This window comes from Cynara cardunculus (assembly GCF_001531365.2).
Source record: "Cynara cardunculus var. scolymus isolate 2C chromosome LG 7, CcrdV1, whole genome shotgun sequence".
Classification (NCBI taxonomy): domain Eukaryota; kingdom Viridiplantae; phylum Streptophyta; class Magnoliopsida; order Asterales; family Asteraceae; genus Cynara; species Cynara cardunculus.
In genome coordinates, this window is record NC_037534.1 from 162105 (window position 1) to 180113 (window position 18009).

Sequence of the window (18009 nt, forward strand, 5' to 3'; positions counted from 1 at the left end):
ATTGTTACAATCAATGGAGTTAAAAACAATAGTCATTTATGAAATTGGTAGGGTAGGTTGTTCAAAACCGAATTTATTAAAAGAAGATGGGCTTTGAGGATAAATATGTCAACTTTGCTTTAGAAATGTTAATGACGTGGGACATGCTGCAACTTGCAAGCTTTCTAGACTTGACCCTATTGTGGATGAGAATGGGGTAAATGATAAAAAAAAAAAATTGTAAAAAAGTTTAAGATTTTAATTTGATATTTGTAGTTTAATAATTTATCTATCTTTTATTATATGGTATCTATTTTGTGATACATACAAATTGCATTCTAAAAGTGATTGGATAAATGGTATATGATTTTTGTTTATTTATATATAAATAAAAATAAGTAAATCTATATATTTACAATCAGATAAGTAAGTTTAATAAAATGAGTATTGTTTTGAGAGTTTGGTTGGTGTTAATTTGATGAAAATTGGAAATGGGTTTATCTTCTCTTAAACAGATTATTTAATATATAGACATTGGATGCTTTCACTTTTGTTAGCATTTAAATAAGATTGAAAACATGATGTAATAAAAAAAAACTCCAAGTTGCCCCTCACCTCACTCACTCTCTTCATCAACAGTTATTGAATATCTCTTTATCTTTATCTTTATTCATTCATTCATTCATGCCAGTGCCACACACACAATTATACATCACCCCCTCCAACTGAGGAGAGGAGAGAGAATCATAAATTGCCACACCATCTCCATATCTTCTTCATTCATCACACTTCACACCTTAGCTTTGGAGACCCTAAACACAAACCACCCACTTTAATATACATTCTTTCTTTTCAAATTCATTTTTTTATTGTAAAATAATTTTGATATGTAACTTAATATTTTGTATTAAGTTCACTAATATATATTACACATGGGGTGGGATGAGTTTTTATAAGAATTAACGTTGTAGAGTTTATTAATTTGATGTGTCGAAAATGACTTGGCAAGTATAAAAAACGGGTTTTTAAAAGAACCTCAACCGAAAATGCTCTTATAATCTTAAATGAGATGAGATGAAGCTATCTATTACAGACGTCGTATGTATTTTAAAAGACCCGCTAGAAACAGAATTTTATTACAAGAATTTCAAAATATGTTTGTTTGGTGGAGATGAAAAACAAGAAAAAAGAAAAAAACAGCGCCAATTGAAACCTGAATCAAAAACCCTAATTCCAACACCAACCACCATTTCTATTTGCTTTCTACTCTAACTCCCATCGCCAAATTCCTTCCCAATCATGCCTACACCCAAGATCGCCCCCTCCATGCTATCCTCCGACTTCGCCAATCTCGCGTCAGAGGCTCAACGCATGCTTACCTTTGGTGCTGATTGGCTTCACATGGACATCATGGTACGGATCTATTTCATCCTTCCTTTCCTTTCCTTTCATGATTCAACTTTATAAATAATTATAAACTTCCCCCTTGTTATGTGCAAGCAACACTTTCAATGATCATTTTCATGTCTCTCTGTGGCTGTGCGCTTTCATTCTGATGGATGTCATTCCTTTACATACGTTTCGGCCTTCGCTATGTTATTTCATACCGGACCTATGTTTTTGTTTGTATCCCAAGGATGTTAGAAACTTTTGTTAATGCTTTTTTTCCACTTTCCACTCTCTTTGAGTATCCCCTACATTACTTTAACCTACGCATTTATTCTATAGATTTGTGACCTCAACTTGTGTGCATCTGTTTCTTGTAGCAAATTTTGTTCATGCCGAGTAACATTGTGAATTCCCACTTGTTATTAGATTATACTTTGCTTCTTTGGTTCTACTACTTGCCTCTCATACATTGAACTTGATTTGCAGGATGGGTATGTTTCAGACATGGCTAAACCTCTTCTGTTGTTGTCGCTTTTTATCAGTAACTAGCAGATCGTTGGTTTCAGTTGGCGTCCATCTTATGCTTTTCTGAATGACTATTAACAATGTTCTTCATTTTCTGCAGTCATTTTGTCCCAAATCTAACAATAGGTGCTCCGGTCATTGAGAGTTTGAGAAAGCACACCAAGTAAATCCTTTGTTTTTTTTTTCCAACTTCCACCCCTAGCTTCTTGGTTGATTCATCAACGAGTAGCTTGTACCTTTCTCTCATGCAGGGCATATCTGGATTGCCACCTAATGGTAACAAATCCTCTTGATTATGTTGAAATATTTGGAAAAGCTGGTGCTTCAGGTTTCACGTTTCATGTTGAGGTGTCTAAAGGTCGGATTATTATGTTATCCGATCACCCTATTCATTCCTTGCGCCTTCAATTTAGATTACTCATGGTTAGAGAAAACACTGCAGATAATTGGCAGGAACTTGTTAAACAAATCAAGTCCAAGGGCATGCGGCCTGGTGTGGCACTAAAACCAGGAACGCCCATTGAGGAAGTGTATCCTCTGGTATCTGTTATATGTTTTTTAAACAATTTATTATTGTAGCATGTGCTGATGGTGTAAAAAAACTTTCTTCACATTAATTGTATAATCATCTAGCTTATAGATTAATATTTTCATTTTATTGGTTCATAGCTTGAAGGTGAAAATCCTGTTGAAATGGTTCTTGTTATGACCGTGGAACCTGGATTTGGTGGGCAGAAGTTCATGCCAGATATGATGAATAAGGTACATAAGCATGTTTGTGGGAACTTTGCTAACATTTCCATTTGCGGTTTTTAATTGATTTCTATTATCCTTCAATTTGGTTGTAGGTGCGCACGCTGAGGGAGAAGTACCCAAAACTTGATATAGAGGTTAGTTGTTCCACAACTTGTATATTTTTTATGTATTTATATGCTTTATGCTCACATATATTCATACTTCTTCAATTTCTTCACCAAGCTCTTCTACATTTATCATTTCTATGAACAAGTCATATTTCATGCCTATATTTTTTATCCTTTTGTCATTCTGTGGTAGGTATTTTGTGAAGCTAGCTGAGGACGTGGGTTTAATTTATTAAAAGTACCTTTTGTCTTGCTCTAAATTTGAATAGCAAACTGTTACAAATAATCTGAATATTCAAAATGTCTGATTACACAATCTTGTCTTGGTTTGAAATGTTCCTAACAACCTGATTTTATGCACCCTTTCCTCCCATCACCAGATAGCGTTCATAATGCCACCTTACTTCTCTCCTGGCAACATGGTCGCATTACCACACCACAAATTCCTATCCGAGTTGAGGAGTATTGGCATAGCTCATCTGCCTTAAGTTTGCCAACACTCTGTGTTGCACACTTACACATGTACCTTTGTGCTAATGTTTGATCTTAAATGCAAAAGCCTCAATATTTATAAATATCGTCACATCTGCTATTAGTCGCCTCCATTATTATGTTTCACCATCTATGTAATCTGAATTGATCAAACCAAGACATCATAGTCAACCTGTTAAACTTGTGAATCAGCATGCATCCTCCTCAGATTTTGGTTTTAATGTGCGAGTTTGGGGATGGTAAGTAGGAAGTATCTTTAAATAGATGAAGGGGGTTAACAATTGAGCTTTTGGCACACAAGCCATCATACAACAAGCCTTGGCTATTGGCTGAAAATGAAACTGAATATAAATTAAAAAGAAGCAAAACCTAGCACATTTCCATGTACTCTTTTCTTGACCGATCTCTACCACGGGTGGGGTTCTGGTGAGAATGGAAGTTATTGTGAGAAGGGATCTCCATCCTTCGAGCAATCCTAATTGAAGAGTTCCACTAGATCAAACACTAATGAGAAGCACCGGATCAATTCCCTTCTAAAGCGCGATTCATGGTTTGGTTTGAGATTAAAAGTGATCAAGGGTCCAAATCTCTTCCTTACACTTCTCACCTTAATTCCTATTCTCACACGATCCTTCTTCTCTCTACCACCCCTAATGACATCCTTCTGGTAACATCTTCTAACTCGTCCAGTCAATGAACATCAATTTATCCCTTCAACTTGTTAACCATGTAAACTTTGTACTCTTATTAAGAAGACTGGTTGAACTGTGGCAGATATATTTTTTTTCATAATCCGAAATTATCATTATGCTTTTTGATATGTAGCGAAAGTCATTAAACAATATATCATGTTATTTTTGTGGGGCAATAATATGAAAGGGTGTATGATTGGAGGATTGCAATTTGCAGGTAGATGGAGGTTTAGGGCCTTCTACCATTAAGACAGCAGCTGCTGCAGGTGCAAATTGCATTGTTGCTGGGAGTTCAGTGTTTGGAGCTGCAGATCCAGCTGAAGTTATATCCCTACTCAAAACAAGTGTGAATGAAGCCCAAAAAGCAACTATTAATTAAGAATATACAAGAAATAAAGTTTCCCAAGGTGATGTACTGTTTGATACCGGAAACATGATAAATTTGCGACTTTGATTCGCTTTCTTACATTGTATTATTGTAGAGCTAACTTTGTTTGATGTATTGATGAAATTGTGAGAGTCATTGTGAGTAGCTGCTGCTTATTCAGATTGTAGCAGCTTTCTTTCAATATATCTAAAGCGCATAGCTGCATCTACATTCTATCAGGTTCAAGTACTTTACGTCTCTCCACCTATATATATATATATATATATATATATATACATACATACAGAGAGAGAGAGAGCAACAAGACCATTTGTTGTTGATTGGAGGAACTTAGGTGATGAAGTGGTATCATAAAAAATTGAAGTTACATATGTGGAATTAGTGAAGGTGTTTTATGTGATAGAAATAATCAAATTTAAGATATTAATTGCTTCCTTAATCTATTGAAAAAGAAGTTTTATAGTTGATGGATAAATTGTTTTAATTAAAAAAATACTTGGAAACATGAGATGGTACTAAACTAATTGAAATAAATACATACATAGCCTTACGGTATCTGGTATGTAGTTATTAGTTAGCAAGACAAATGTGAAGTCAAGTTTATATATATATATATATATATATATATATATATATTGCTGAAAAAAGATTTATAAATAATATTTTATTTACATGAACAAGAAATGAATGAATTGTAAAGAATGGTGAGTGATGTGTTATTTACGACATCATCATGTCCTGAAATTCATGAAAATCAAGGACACCGTTGCCATCCAGGTCGAACTTTGCAATCATCAACTCACACTCGTCAACGCTCCTCGACTCTCCTAGTTTGCTAAGCATCCTCCTCAAGCTTTTAGGGGTAATGGTATCCTCATCTCCATACATCTTGAATGCCATCTTCAAGTCGTTGGCTTTCTCTTCCTCATTTGCAGCTTCCACCACTTTCACCAAATCCTCCATGCTCAACAATCCATCACCGTCGGAATCCATTAACTCTGCCACCATCTCTGCCTCCTCCGATGACAACTCTTGACCCATCTTTCGAATGCAAATCTGGAGCTCCGGTGGCGATATCTTGCCGTCACCATTCTTGTCCAAATATCCAAACACGCGTTTGTATTGCTGTTGTATGTCCATAAAGGAAAGAAAAAGCGTGTATATATTATTGTGGAGTAGAAGACGGATGGAATTAGGAATTAGGAATTAGGAAGTATGAAATATGAATTATGGCAAGGGAGTTAGTTAGTAGTTATATAAAGGCCAAAGGCCGCTGTTGTTTTTTTTCTTTTTCTTTTGCGCGTGGGGGTTGAAGTTGAACAGAGATTATTAGCTCACCATTACCAATTTACAATTTCGTTCCAGAAAATTTGGAAGTTACCACGAAATGGACCCTCTTTTTTTTTTCTCCTTCTTTTTTTTAATATATAATATATATAACAAGGAAGGGGGCATTTTTATATCTTTAATAAATTATCTAAAACAAATATACAACTTCATCTTTAAAGAATTTTAATAAAAAAAATAAACAGGAGAAGAGAGATGTGTATCTTTTTCACCAACAAGATTGAATTATTATTTATTTATTTATTTATATAACTTTCTTAAAAAGTTCACTAAAGTTATAAATATTTTGATATTTAAAATGGAATTGACTTACAAATTCTTTTAAACGATTATAAATTTTAAAAGTGATAAGAAAACAATAGAAAAAATAAAATGAAATTAGAAAAGCCAATAACAACGTCAACTTGAGGTTTAAATAAATAAACCATTCATAAATTAAAAAATGGAATAGAAGCGTCTCCATTGTATTTTATTTATTAAATTAAATTAAATTAAAAATGAATAGCCGACTTTTGGTTTATTCAAAGTCAATAAAGTTTTTCCCACATAATTTCTAGTTAACTTGGACATGGTTTTAAGATACAATTACAACCCAATCCAATCGAATCGAATCTTAGAATGAAAATAAAAATGAAGATGTTATAAAATAGGAATCAATATTTTGATAAAAATCATGATTTCTTTTAAAATGAGAATTCCACCAAAAAAAAAGTACGTGGACAGGAATTGGTTTGGTGATGAATGGATACGAGTCATTGGAAGCACGACTTTTGGCGCGTGGTTACAGGTGCAATTCCTTTGACTTGTATTCCTATCTATTTTCACTTTCCACCCTCCATCTTTTCATAAACTACACTGCTTTACAAACTTTGTTTTTCTTTTGGTTATCAATTCCTTCTTTAGAATGATATTTTTATTTAAATTATCTACACATGAACCATCAAACTCTCTCTAAATAGATGGAGCTTGTGTTATAATAATCATTTGTAAACATATATATATATATATATATATATTTCAAAGTCAAGATGAAAATTGATATGAATAAACCCCTCTCTCTCTCTATATATGTATATGTATATGTATATACCTTGAAATATATACCAATTTTCTTTTGTTTTCTCATTAGTTTAGTTTAGTTGTTCGTTTTTCTACACAACAAAACCTAAAAAGAGATTTGGGTATATATGTGCTACAAGCGCCTTTTGGTTTTCATACCTACAATTCATTTACTACAACAAAGGGAAAAAAAAACCACCATTCTCATATATGTGTGTTTATTTATATTCATATTCATATTCATATTCATATTCACAAATTATTAGATTTTTTCTAAAATTTCTTTAACAAATCTAAAATTTATAATATTCAATTTGAAATTCTTTTACTCAGTATATTATATTATATTTTATCATATTAATCAACGTATTATGTTTTTAGAGATTTGTTTTCATTATATTGTGGTTGATTGTTTTTTTAAGATGTCTTTTTTGAGCATTTTATATGTTTATAAGCTAGTTTTTGTCAAACATGATTTGTTTATCAGTTAGCTTGTCAAACATATGGTAAAACATTTTTGAGAAAAATTGCATGAAGAACATCTTCAATGTCAAAATGTATTCTACGTTTGTAATAACATCATCAGGTACACTAGACCTAGACGTGTCTTGTACGATTGTGAGAAACGGGAGTAGAGGTAAAAGAAAGATAAATCAAAAGAAAGCGAATGCCAAAAAGGTTGTTTTGCAAGAATTAAACATATTTTAATTATGTACTGGAATTTTTAAATACGATGGCAGTAATGAAAATAATTCAACTTTTGAGGGTCTAAATTAAAACTTATCTTGGTTTTTGCTTTTTGTCCTTCCCTTCCATTTGCCCTATTTCCATCATTTCAAAACCCTGATTTTTCCGTCCGTCGCTAAAACCCTCATCAGCCGCCATGGCCATGGTCAGAGTAGCCCCTCTTGCGCGGCTCCGTTTAGCTCCGATGAAACGCCGCCGTTTCTATGGATCGGCGGCTCAGCTCCAGTGCGATTACGATGACGAGTATGATTACAAAGAGAGCTTCTCGGGGACGGAGGAGGATTCTCTCGGATCGGTGTCAGGTAGGGGAGTGCAGTGGGTTATCATGGGTGATCCATTGACAAATAGGCACATGTACGCCGAGAGGCTTTCACAGCTCCTCAAAGTACCTCATATTTCTATGGGAACCCTCGTTCGTCAACAACTCCACCCTCGCTCTTCTCTTTACAAACAGGTTTGCTTGATTTCCCTTCGCCGTTTACGTAATTGCGTTTTGCATCTTTGTCTGTTCGATTATCTAGATCTATTCTTCTTTTCAGTTTTATGCTTTTGATTAAATTGTGGAAAACCTATCGAAGAATTGAAATTTTAGGATTATGGTTGAACTATTGTTTTCTTACCATATTTTCTTAGACAATTACGTTTTACATTATGGCTTCTTTTTAAAATTCTCCATACATATGACATATCTGACTCATGCTCCTTTTGCAAGCTTAGATCGCGGATGCTGTGAATCAACGCAAGCTTGTGCCCGAGGAAGTGATCTTTGGTCTGTTATCAAAGAGGTTGGAAGAAGGTTTCTACAGAGGTGAAACTGGCTTCATTTTGGATGGAATTCCTCGAACACGAATGCAAGCTGTAAGTTAGGATGTTTGTGTTTTGATAGTGTAGCTTGAACATAGAGGAATCAAACATCATATTTAAATACTCTTCCTTCATAAGAATTTCAGTTCTCTTGAATCTTTTATATATAAAGAATTGCTCTAGTCCCTACACCAACAGCTTTGCTTGAATGGTAGTATTCTGGCGGTCGTAATTGTGTTTGATGATTGTTATTTTGCAACAGGAGATTCTTGATCAAGTTGCTGATATAGATTTGGTCTTAAATTTCAAATGCACGGAAGAATGTTTGCAGAAGAAGCACGTAGGAGGTCAAGCTTGTGCTTCTTACCAAGATTTTCTTAACGGACGCGACTCAATGGTACATTTGAATCTAAACTTTCTACTTTTGCAGGATAATTAAATGTGGATTTATGTTGATGATCATAATCTTACTTGCAGAAGAATGCACTGGAGGAGTACTACAAGAAACAGAAGAAACTTCTAAACTTCAATGTGGGTGGTGCACCTGGAGAAACATGGCAAGGACTTTTGGCAGCCCTCCATCTTCAACATATGAATGCTCTCAGCTCTTGTTCACACAAGTTGAGTGTATGATTTCTTGCACTTCAAAACAAACAATATACAAGTATTTTGCGAGTGTAATATAGATTTGGCATATGCTAACATACCGAGAGTTACAAGAGAATAATTTTGTTCTATCCATTTTGCTCGAGAGCTATAGAACTGTGGTATTGTGTAACGTAGTCTTAGAGATATGACCGGGTGCGGTTCATCAATTTTGTGCCTTACATAACATAAAGTTTGCCTTTTGTTCTTTCTTTATCACATGTATCATCCATCTGTTTTTGAGTAAAGACCAATATGGTCAAATTTGGTGGATCCAAGAATGTATCTAGTTGTCCATCGGGATATTGGAATTGGACCTTGACTTGGCTTTAAAATGACACGCCTACTTTCATGGAAATTTACAAGTAAGAGGTACCTTTGCTACTTGGTTGTAGATGAGATTAGAAGGATATAACACAAACATCACAAGGGTATTAATGCAAACGTTTCTGCTCGTTTTACATAAAAAATTTCTAAATTCACGTAATTACATACGTATGAATCACAAGAAGGCCAACAAAAAGCCATTACTAGAAGAAAATCCAGATAACGAAATATAATCTGCCTGTTTAGTATTTACATCTCAGGGTGGTTATACCTTTTAGTTGCAGTATTTTCAGAATATCTCATCCCATGAACCTCACTCTATTCATTATTCATCCATACCTCTTTAAGGAGTTGATACCTAATACCACCATCCTTCAATCTCGAACTGGTCTTTGTTGGGTTCCTCCTACAACTGGTATCGATGATAGCAGTCAAAGGTGAACTCAAATCATCAAGTTCATCATCGCTCGTGTTTGACTTTCTCAAGATCGATCCACCGCGTGTCAACTGACTTCCACCGTCTCCCAGTATGCAACGTATTGAAGAAGGCGCCTGATATACAACTGACCCCGCTGCACAGGGGAGACTCATCACACAATCTTCCCCACCCTCCAATGAATCCTGGTAAATTCATATCCAACATTGGAGGTCAATTTAAGAGAAATTAGAAGAAAAAACTGCAAGTCCATTGTCATTGTTTGGATGAACTGACCTCTGAATCTAGTGCTTCAAGCACGACTAGAGGAATAGGGTCTGGGCAAAACTCATCCGGGACGAAAGTATCAAGTATCCTCTTTATCAATGGTGCACCAAAAGTAGGACACACCTGCAAAAAAGTATAAAGAAGAAGTAAATTTATGAACATCAGAATAGCAGAGGTTCAGAATAAGTTTCAGAAACCTCTTTTCTGATGGTGCTACTTAAAAGCATATCCTTTGGAAGCATCATGAGGTCACTCAGTGCATTCAAGAGGTGAAAAGATTTGAATGATGCATCATAATCACCATCTTCAAAAGAATCATCATCGATACCAAATAGATCAGTAAGCCACCTGGACCAGTTTCCTGTCTGCAATTAACCAACATAACACACATTATTAGAGCTGAAAAGTGACTTGATTTATGTTTCTGTTCAACATCTTAAGCAACTTTTCTATGGAGACTAAGCATATGAAGTTGTTAAAAGTTCACAGACCGCATTTTTCAGCTGTGCACCATCCCCAAAGCTTGCCTTCCCTGATGAAATAGGAAGGACTCTGGCATCACTGATTGGGTCAGATACAGGATCAGTTGGAACCTCATCAGCAGATTCACGAAGGATAGCATTAAACATAGCCACATCTAATCTAGCCATACACTGTTCCATTACCTAATGAAGCAAAAGATTTATTAGAAACCACAATCTAACAACTTGCTGGTCGTTGATTGTAAAATTACTTGATTACCAATCTAGAAAGCACAGGCAAGCAACCGCAATCATGTCCTCCAGCTCGAACGGGACAAATCCTTTCACAAGCATCCATGAAAGCAGTCTTCCAAAGCTCCATGGAGAAGTTTGCTTGCTCTTGATCATGTGAGCTCGATGTCTTTTTACCAGACCCAGAATCCACAATTCTAACAATAGCCTTTGCAGCAGCAGATTGCATATATGGGGTCAGAGTCTGCAAAAAAGGAATCACTTTAGCCACTTATAGAACATAATATAACCTCAACGAAAACTATAGATCTTGGTGGAAGAATGTGATTATGCAACGACCTGCCACCAGACTGACTCGACGATTCGTGAAAAGATCCAAGATTCTACTTTTTCCAAGGCAGAAGTGAAGTTACAAGGGCTCTCCCATTCATTCGAACGCATCCCAGTCCTATTCTCCTTCAAGAAAGACTCTTTCTTCCACTTCACCGCGTTCTTTTTGCTTAATTGTTCAGAAAAAGTTGCTGAATGCTCTTGTTCGAAAGTATTGCCTATAATTGCTCTCAGTACGACAGAATTTGACAACCAGAAAGTCAACCTGCGTCGAAGAGATGCAAGATAAGTTAAATAATTTCCAGGGTACTCAAGGAATTCATTTTGTCCACAAAGTACCTTGGAACATCATTTCCACAAGCTTTCGCAACCAAAATCAATCCTGAAACAATACTTCTTGCTGAACTTGCTCTCCTAGATTGGGAATTCTCTTTGCATGCATGCAGGTACAGCCTAGAAAGACGCCGAGCTGGGGCATGAACTTTATTAACAGAACTCCCATGCTCTGCAACTATCGAGTAAAGACCAACTTCAATGGCAGCAGCTTCTCTAAGCTCACCTTCAAGACTTTGTACTCTCTGTTCTAATCGTTGTACCTTGCTAACATCTTTTCTTTCATTCTGTGTGTGAAAACCATCTTTGATCTTTTCCCCAAACTTGCTACTCCTCCAAGATCCATTGCCATAGCCTGAATCTAATGGAGAACGGGCAGGCTTCCCCTTTATAAATCTATCAGCACTTGAAATGTTAGACTCAAGATCTCCCATGATTTGGTTTTCTTGACCATTTTGACTTTCATCGTTATTTGACAATGGCATACAAGATTTTTGATCATCCACAACATTGACTTGGGATTCCATCACCTTCAAAGAAGCGATGTTTTCATCCACTTTAGAAACTTTGACTTGTTCAAGTCCTTGGGACGACATCATTTCCTGAGTATTACCTGTGACTTCAATTGTATTACTTGAAGTCAAAGATGTTGCAGCCATGGAAGACTGTGAGGAAACATCATCATCAGTAATGGAGGCAATTTCAGCTTCTTCAGCATATTCTTCTGAACAGTTTCTGTCCACTGATCCTTCTCTGACCAAGCTATCCCCAGATAAAGATCTCGCACGATTATTCTTCTCAACCGTTTGAATCTTTAGGAAGAGCATGGGTTGAGCGGTATTACTAAAAGTCCTCTTGCAGTTCATAGGTACACTAATGATCAAACCATGTTTAACAAGACCGTACTCTGCAAAGTCTACAACTGCAGTGGCCAACAACTGTCCTTTTGCAGTTTTATCCCTTCGTGGTTCATACATATTGAACTCTATACAATTCTTTAGAAAAGTGTCGCTGTCCCCACCCCTGATGGGCATTTCTCTCAACAATTTCACATGGAGCCTAAAAGACTCGTCGAATTCAATTTTACCATCACCGATATCAGAACCAGAAACAAGTAATGGGGCAACTGCCTTAGTAGTTCCCGAATTCTTTTCACCATGTTCCCACTGAATCAAAGCAGAACGAAGTGATCTCAAGGACTGAGATGGAGGCCATGGTTTAATGTCTATGATAGTGATTTCATAATCGAGTTGAACAGATGGGCTTTTCCTGTTTTTTGTCTTCATTCCCTGTACCATTTTTGTGTGGTGGCGTTGTATCAGATGGGTTCCCTGAAAAATGCTATGAAATCACCATCACCTTTAACATAGAGCACATAAGTAATAAAAAGGGAACATGACATGAATCCCAAAGGATCGGAATTGCAAAATTCCCAGTTCATAAATTTCCCTGAATAGGAAATAAGTTGAAAACTAAACTATGGTTTGAGATGAGAGAAGTCAAGAGGAACATCATCTTCTTCTTTCTTTACTTGAAAAGCAGAAGAATAGAAGGTGCTGTAGAATATGTAAGCAAGCAAGAAACTGATTGTACATCATACATATGGAGACTATCTAAAATGAAAGAGTCAATTGTTGCATACATTCACTTTCCATTCACAGAAAATAAATTACCACCCAAAAGAAAAGGGATTAATTAGATTACATATATGGTATCGTGAGTTGAGCTTGTTATGATGAATATGAAGAGAGAAATGAAGAAGAAGAAGCCCTAACCACACCACCATAAACCCATCACAAATACAAGTAAAAGTGCATAAAAATAACACAGAAACAGATGGAGTAGCAAGAGAATTGAAAGGGTTATCAGAACTTACATGAAAATCCGAAAGCAAATATGGGTTGGAAGAGATGCTTGTTTAGAAGAGATGGGAATGAAAAAGACCAAGGATTTGTTGTTGGAATGGAATCTTAGAGATTTTCATTTATGTTTCATCAACAATGAAATTGTTTAAAAATCTGTCCTTCAACTTTTTCTTGAGACAAACAACGGAATGGAATTCAGATGATGCTACCTGAACAACAGGTAGGTGTTTTTGAGAGAAATGGCAAATGGCATGATGATAAAAGAATCCAAGATTGGTTCCTTATCCAAAAAAAGAAGAAGAAGAAGAAGAAGAAGAAAACTAATAATGATGTGAAGATAAGGGATGAATAGGGTGATATAAGGAAATTAGAGGGGTGGAATGTGTAACATGGGGTAGGGGTAGGGGTGGTTGAAGGTTTAAGTGGTGACTGGTGCAGCTGTCGGTGGAAAACACTTTTGATTATTATAATAATAAAAAAGCGGGAGTCTTTTTTTAAATAAAAATAATAATTATTTAAAATGCGGTAATTATATGAAAATTAGGAAGTAAGTTGGTGACGTAGACCCACCCCCACCCAACCCTTAACCATTGTTGATGACTTGATGTATAATAAATAAATGACACCTCACCAAATTGATATCAATCCACACAACAACTCTATTTTTATTTTTGTTTTTAATTTTGTTTTCAAATACGAATTTTATACAAAAACTTGTAGGGGAAAATAAATGAAAATAGAGTTGTGATTTATATGTAAAAGAAAGCAAGTAAAAAAGAAGGAGAATTAATTAAATGAATCAAGTTTGTGTTTCGATTTATATATGAAATGCATTTAGTTTATATTAAAAGTTTATACGAATATGAATATGAATAGGAATAAGAGGAGTAAATGTAAGATTGAAAATGATTCAAGACAAATAAATGAGTCTCTACAGCCATCACTGCTACTCTTTGTACGTCTTCCCTCATGAATAGCATTTACAAACCATACCACCAACCTCCTCCTGAATAGCATTTACAAATCATACCATCCACATCTACCACTGCTTCTGCAATTGCATGCTCTCAAATGATGCATATACCATGCTATGATGCCCCCTCTGCTTTCTGCTCCACATCAGCCGTTGTCTGTACTTGAGCTGCATACTGCAAATTCCACAGCACATCCTCAAACGATGGCCGCTTCGTTGCTTCTGCTGATATGCATTTGTTCGTGATCGATATCACTATCGACAAAGACTCCTGACAGCATGTCGTTAGCACCACCGGATCCACAATTCTTTGCCTCCCATCCTCGCTTCCAAAAGATTTCTGTACAAATTCACACATTCATCAACACTAAAAAAACCCACCCCTTTTACATCACTTTCTCATGCCTATGCTCACCATACCATTTCATTCAGCAAGAACGCCTCCCCTTTTCCGCTTACTATCGGCCCCACAAGTGCTTCCAGCAAAATGAATCCAAAATCATATACGTCATCACCCAACTTCTTCAAATGCCTGCCAGGAACAACTCCACATTTTAAGCTAACCATTCTTCTTCTAATCAAAATCGCTACCACGTACAACAAGTTCATTACCATGATTTAGCTCCATCTCCCTTTGCCTACATCACAATTCACAAAGCATAACCAACATACATAAGTACACGGATTCAATATCTAAATCATCACAACAGTTAATATCAAATGCAACCTCAAGCTGTTCTAGTTCTCCTGTGATGACCGACATTCCATAGTCGCTCAGCTTTGCAATCCGATAATCATCAAGCAATATGTTGTTTGTCTTTAGGCGATTGCTAGAAGAAGCGGGGATCACTCCTGTATGCAGAAAGTGTACAGCTTTTGCAACGCCTATCAGAACTCCCAATCGGTCCGACCATTTTAGAACTCTTTCTGGACCGTCCGCTGCAAATACCATTCTACTTGAATTACAACCATCATGCTCTTCAGAAATGAAATCAAGTTATCTAAAACAGGACGATTGATGAGGAGACTTGCGGATGAGCAAATGTTACCTGAGAGGAAAGCTCTGAAATTTCCGTTAGATATGCACTCGTAAACCAGAAAGATTTTGCTAGAAGTAGAATCCTCCACTCCGCCATCGTGAATGCAATAACCCAAAAAGCTAACTAGATGTGGGTGTCGAAGCTTTGAAAGCAAATCCAATCGAACTTTCAGATTCCTGATTGAATATCTTTTGAACAATGACAACGATCGTATAGCGACGTAGCCTCCATTTTGTAATCTTCCCTTGTAAAGCTGCAATAGAAAGGAAAGCAGACTCATTTACCTTATTTTAACAGGGTAGAATTTGGATATTGTTCATATCCACTTCGATTTTTGAAGTTGAAATTTAGTCCAAAAGTACCGAACAAAGTTTAGAATAGCCAGAAAGTACCTTCCCGATAGACCCTTCACCCAAAAACGCGGATTGATCAAAGTTTCCTGTGGCCTCCACTAAATCTTCCATGGAAAACACTCGACAAGATGAAGCAACTTGTGTCCCTAATTCTGATGCTTCAGATACATTCCCTGAAAAGACAACGGAATTCCGTTATTTCTTCCAACACTTTCAATGATCTACTGAAAACAGATTGCAAGATTAAAAGCTGATCTAGTCTGACTTACTGGCATTAGCAGTAACTTCAGAAGAGTTCTTCGTCGGTGCACTGCCCCCAGTAACTTTTGGTACTGTGTGCTGAAGCATGACTGTTTTTCTTGGATGATATCTTTTACGGAAGATTAGGAACACAATCGCAAATGAAACCAAACAGATCACCGCACAAATGACAACAATTAGAACCCATAAAGCTTTACCCCAAGACGGTTTCTTTCTCATACTCCCTTGTTTGCAATCAGATTCTGGATGTTTTCCGTTACCCACAGACAAGCAATTCCCACTGAACTTAACAACTCGCTTGTTACCAGAAATGGTGTCCAAACAAGATGGAAGCCTGCCAGTAAACCTATTACTAGAGATATCAACAAACCCAAGTTTGTTTCCACATTTGATAGAATTAGAAAGAGACCCGCTTAGCATATTAGATGCTAGATTCAGATACGTGATGTTTGGCAAAGTGAACAAAGCAGCTGGCGGTGTTCCCACCAGCGAGTTGCATGACAGGTCGAGGTGATGGAGCCGATGAAGTGTTTGAAAGTCTTGAGGAATGTTATCCGAAAATGAGTTATTGCTCAAAAGAACTGTGGTCACGCCTTTAGGCAAAAGTGGAAGTTGAGAATCTAGATGATTTTCCCTCAAATCTAGCAAATGTAGACTAGATAAGGTACTCAAATCAGGTAGTTTACCAGAGAGGTGATTGTGAGACAGAACCACATCTGTAAGTGTTGTTAGTTTGCAAATTGAAGAAGGGAAATGACCCTTTAATCTGTTGTTCTTTAAGCTCAAAATGGTAAGGTTTGATAATGAATCAAACCAATCAGGGATGGATTCATTGAAGAAATTAGCATCTAATGCCAAAGTATGAAGCTTTTTTAATCTTGAAATCTCATTTGGGACAGAACCAAAGATAAAATTGGAGCTCAAATCCAAGACTTGAAGTGAATGAAGCCTGTGGATTTTATCAGGAAGTGGGCCCCAAATTCCTAAAGATACTAAGCTAAGAACCGTGAGCGTAGTCAACCTTGCCAATGTAACAACTAAAGAATCAATAGAGAAATTCTCAGACAAGGTCTGGTTTGGAATTGGAAAGCCATGAAAGAGACTACTGACCCTAGGAAGCTTATCTCCCATGATTTTGAGCTCAGTGACAGAGTTGTCTTCACATTTGATGGTTACATGAAGAGTAGAAGGCAAGCTGCAAAAGTCAGCATTGTAGTTTTCCCAATTGGTCAACTGAATTGGGTATTCCAAATGCTGCCTCAGCTGGAGAAGAAGTCGAAGTTGGGTGGTCTGTAATTCATGGGTGCAAGAGATAAGGAAAACCCATGAAAGAAAGAGTAAGTGAAAGACGTTGTGCCTCATTTCATTAGCTTTGAACAAGAAACTAACAGAAGCTATTCAAGAATCTTGAAAGTGGATCAAGATGAGGCTAAGAACATAAAGCCAAGAAGTTTTGAAGTTGAAGTTAGCATGAGAGTCCAGAAAAACCTGCAAAAGGTAAAGAAGTGAAGGGAGGATTTATTGAGCGGTGGTTGGTATGTTCAATGAGAAAAGGAAGAAAATGGAAGTAAGGGAGGGGTAGTTGGATGCAAAAGCATTTAGTGGAAGATGAAAAAGAATATTAAGAAGAAAATGGTTTGATTGATTCATTTAAAGTGATGGGGAGGATGATGAAGGAAAGAAGAAATGGAAGGAGGGGTTAAGTTGGTACTGGTAGGGGTCTCCTCGCATTACCTTTAAACACGGGAATTGAACAAGCTAACAGTTTTATTTATATGTAGTTAAAAGATAAGACACGCATTGAAAAAACAATATTTCATAATGTTTTTATTCATTATGAATTTGTAAATGCATGTTTTTATTCATTGTAAAAAATTCACATATTCGTGAATATGGACGCTTTTAGTGGATTTTTATCAAATTGTGCATAGATTGTTGTTATTTATTTGCATAAACTATTCTACTTTTTCTTTTCTTTTCTTTTCTTTTCTTGCATACATTAAAATTATATATATATATATATATATATATAAACAAAATTAATATATAAAATTAAGGAGTCTTCCTAATCATTAAAAAATAATAAATATAAATTATCAAAGTTCCGATTAATATCCTTTGACGAGAAAGCATAAATAAGATAGTGATTTTTGAGTAGTGGTCCCAAATCCAATGGACACG

At 36.1% G+C, this 18009-nt stretch overlaps 5 protein-coding genes across 6 annotated transcripts; 2 read left to right on the forward strand and 3 right to left on the reverse strand.

Annotated features, from left to right (window-relative positions):
- Positions 1-1114: 1114 nt before the first annotated feature.
- LOC112515290 (ribulose-phosphate 3-epimerase, cytoplasmic isoform) lies at positions 1115-4543 on the forward strand. Its single transcript, XM_025122010.1, has 8 exons — positions 1115-1392; positions 1855-1859; positions 1994-2056; positions 2145-2251; positions 2336-2433; positions 2563-2655; positions 2742-2783; positions 4158-4543. Exons 1-8 carry the CDS (start codon positions 1279-1281, stop codon positions 4317-4319), a joined length of 684 nt encoding a protein of 227 aa, XP_024977778.1. The 5' UTR covers positions 1115-1278; the 3' UTR covers positions 4320-4543.
- Positions 4544-4960: 417 nt separating this feature from the next.
- Positions 4961-5539, reverse strand: LOC112515966 (calcium-binding protein CML38-like). Its single transcript, XM_025122954.1, has one exon. It carries the CDS (start codon positions 5466-5468, stop codon positions 5049-5051), a length of 420 nt encoding a protein of 139 aa, XP_024978722.1. The 5' UTR covers positions 5469-5539; the 3' UTR covers positions 4961-5048.
- A 2042-nt stretch (positions 5540-7581) lies between these two features.
- LOC112515965 (probable adenylate kinase 7, mitochondrial) lies at positions 7582-9120 on the forward strand. The gene is made up of 4 exons (XM_025122953.1): positions 7582-7935; positions 8199-8339; positions 8548-8682; positions 8763-9120. The coding sequence occupies exons 1-4, from the start codon at positions 7618-7620 to the stop codon at positions 8916-8918; spliced, it is 750 nt and encodes a 249-aa protein (XP_024978721.1). The 5' UTR covers positions 7582-7617; the 3' UTR covers positions 8919-9120.
- Positions 9121-9342: 222 nt separating this feature from the next.
- LOC112515961 lies at positions 9343-13359 on the reverse strand. Of its 2 annotated transcripts, XM_025122949.1 has the most exons (8): positions 13213-13359; positions 11343-12667; positions 11013-11268; positions 10702-10917; positions 10452-10625; positions 10158-10325; positions 9970-10083; positions 9343-9878 (listed from the first exon to the last, which is right to left on the reverse strand). In XM_025122949.1, exons 2-8 carry the CDS (start codon positions 12632-12634, stop codon positions 9576-9578), a joined length of 2523 nt encoding a protein of 840 aa, XP_024978717.1. In that variant the 5' UTR covers positions 12635-12667; positions 13213-13359; the 3' UTR covers positions 9343-9575. The 2 variants fall into 2 exon arrangements, with proteins under 2 accessions (XP_024978717.1, XP_024978716.1); XM_025122948.1 differs by having other exon boundaries at positions 11343-13359.
- A 721-nt stretch (positions 13360-14080) lies between these two features.
- Positions 14081-17266, reverse strand: LOC112515962 (probable inactive leucine-rich repeat receptor-like protein kinase At3g03770). Its single transcript, XM_025122950.1, has 7 exons — positions 15837-17266; positions 15607-15740; positions 15224-15467; positions 14902-15113; positions 14787-14812; positions 14595-14706; positions 14081-14514 (listed from the first exon to the last, which is right to left on the reverse strand). Exons 1-7 carry the CDS (start codon positions 17188-17190, stop codon positions 14290-14292), a joined length of 2307 nt encoding a protein of 768 aa, XP_024978718.1. The 5' UTR covers positions 17191-17266; the 3' UTR covers positions 14081-14289.
- Positions 17267-18009: the final 743 nt, after the last annotated feature.

Excerpts from the sequence above, each read along its gene's own strand:
- LOC112515962 (XM_025122950.1), bottom strand. The coding sequence starts at position 17,190 with ATGAGGCACAACGTCTTTCACTTACTCTTTCTTTCATGGGTTTTCCTT. Across the intron at positions 14,813-14,901 it reads GAGAACTAGAACAGCTTGAG|GCAAAGGGAGATGGAGCTAA; the intron begins GTTGCATTTGAT and ends ATTGTGATGTAG. Across the intron at positions 14,707-14,786 it reads GGAGATGGAGCTAAATCATG|GCATTTGAAGAAGTTGGGTG; the intron begins GTAATGAACTTG and ends TGTTCCTGGCAG.
- LOC112515290 (XM_025122010.1), top strand. The coding sequence starts at position 1,279 with ATGCCTACACCCAAGATCGCCCCCTCCATGCTATCCTCCGACTTCGCC. Across the intron at positions 2,057-2,144 it reads AGTTTGAGAAAGCACACCAA|GGCATATCTGGATTGCCACC; the intron begins GTAAATCCTTTG and ends TCTCTCATGCAG. Across the intron at positions 2,656-2,741 it reads TGCCAGATATGATGAATAAG|GTGCGCACGCTGAGGGAGAA; the intron begins GTACATAAGCAT and ends ATTTGGTTGTAG.
- LOC112515965 (XM_025122953.1), top strand. The coding sequence starts at position 7,618 with ATGGCCATGGTCAGAGTAGCCCCTCTTGCGCGGCTCCGTTTAGCTCCG. Across the intron at positions 8,340-8,547 it reads CTCGAACACGAATGCAAGCT|GAGATTCTTGATCAAGTTGC; the intron begins GTAAGTTAGGAT and ends ATTTTGCAACAG. Across the intron at positions 8,683-8,762 it reads TTAACGGACGCGACTCAATG|AAGAATGCACTGGAGGAGTA; the intron begins GTACATTTGAAT and ends TCTTACTTGCAG.
- LOC112515961 (XM_025122949.1), bottom strand. The coding sequence starts at position 12,634 with ATGGTACAGGGAATGAAGACAAAAAACAGGAAAAGCCCATCTGTTCAA. Across the intron at positions 11,269-11,342 it reads TGTGGAAATGATGTTCCAAG|GTTGACTTTCTGGTTGTCAA; the intron begins GTACTTTGTGGA and ends TCTTCGACGCAG. Across the intron at positions 10,326-10,451 it reads GTGCACAGCTGAAAAATGCG|ACAGGAAACTGGTCCAGGTG; the intron begins GTCTGTGAACTT and ends GGTTAATTGCAG.
- LOC112515966 (XM_025122954.1), bottom strand. The coding sequence starts at position 5,468 with ATGGACATACAACAGCAATACAAACGCGTGTTTGGATATTTGGACAAG.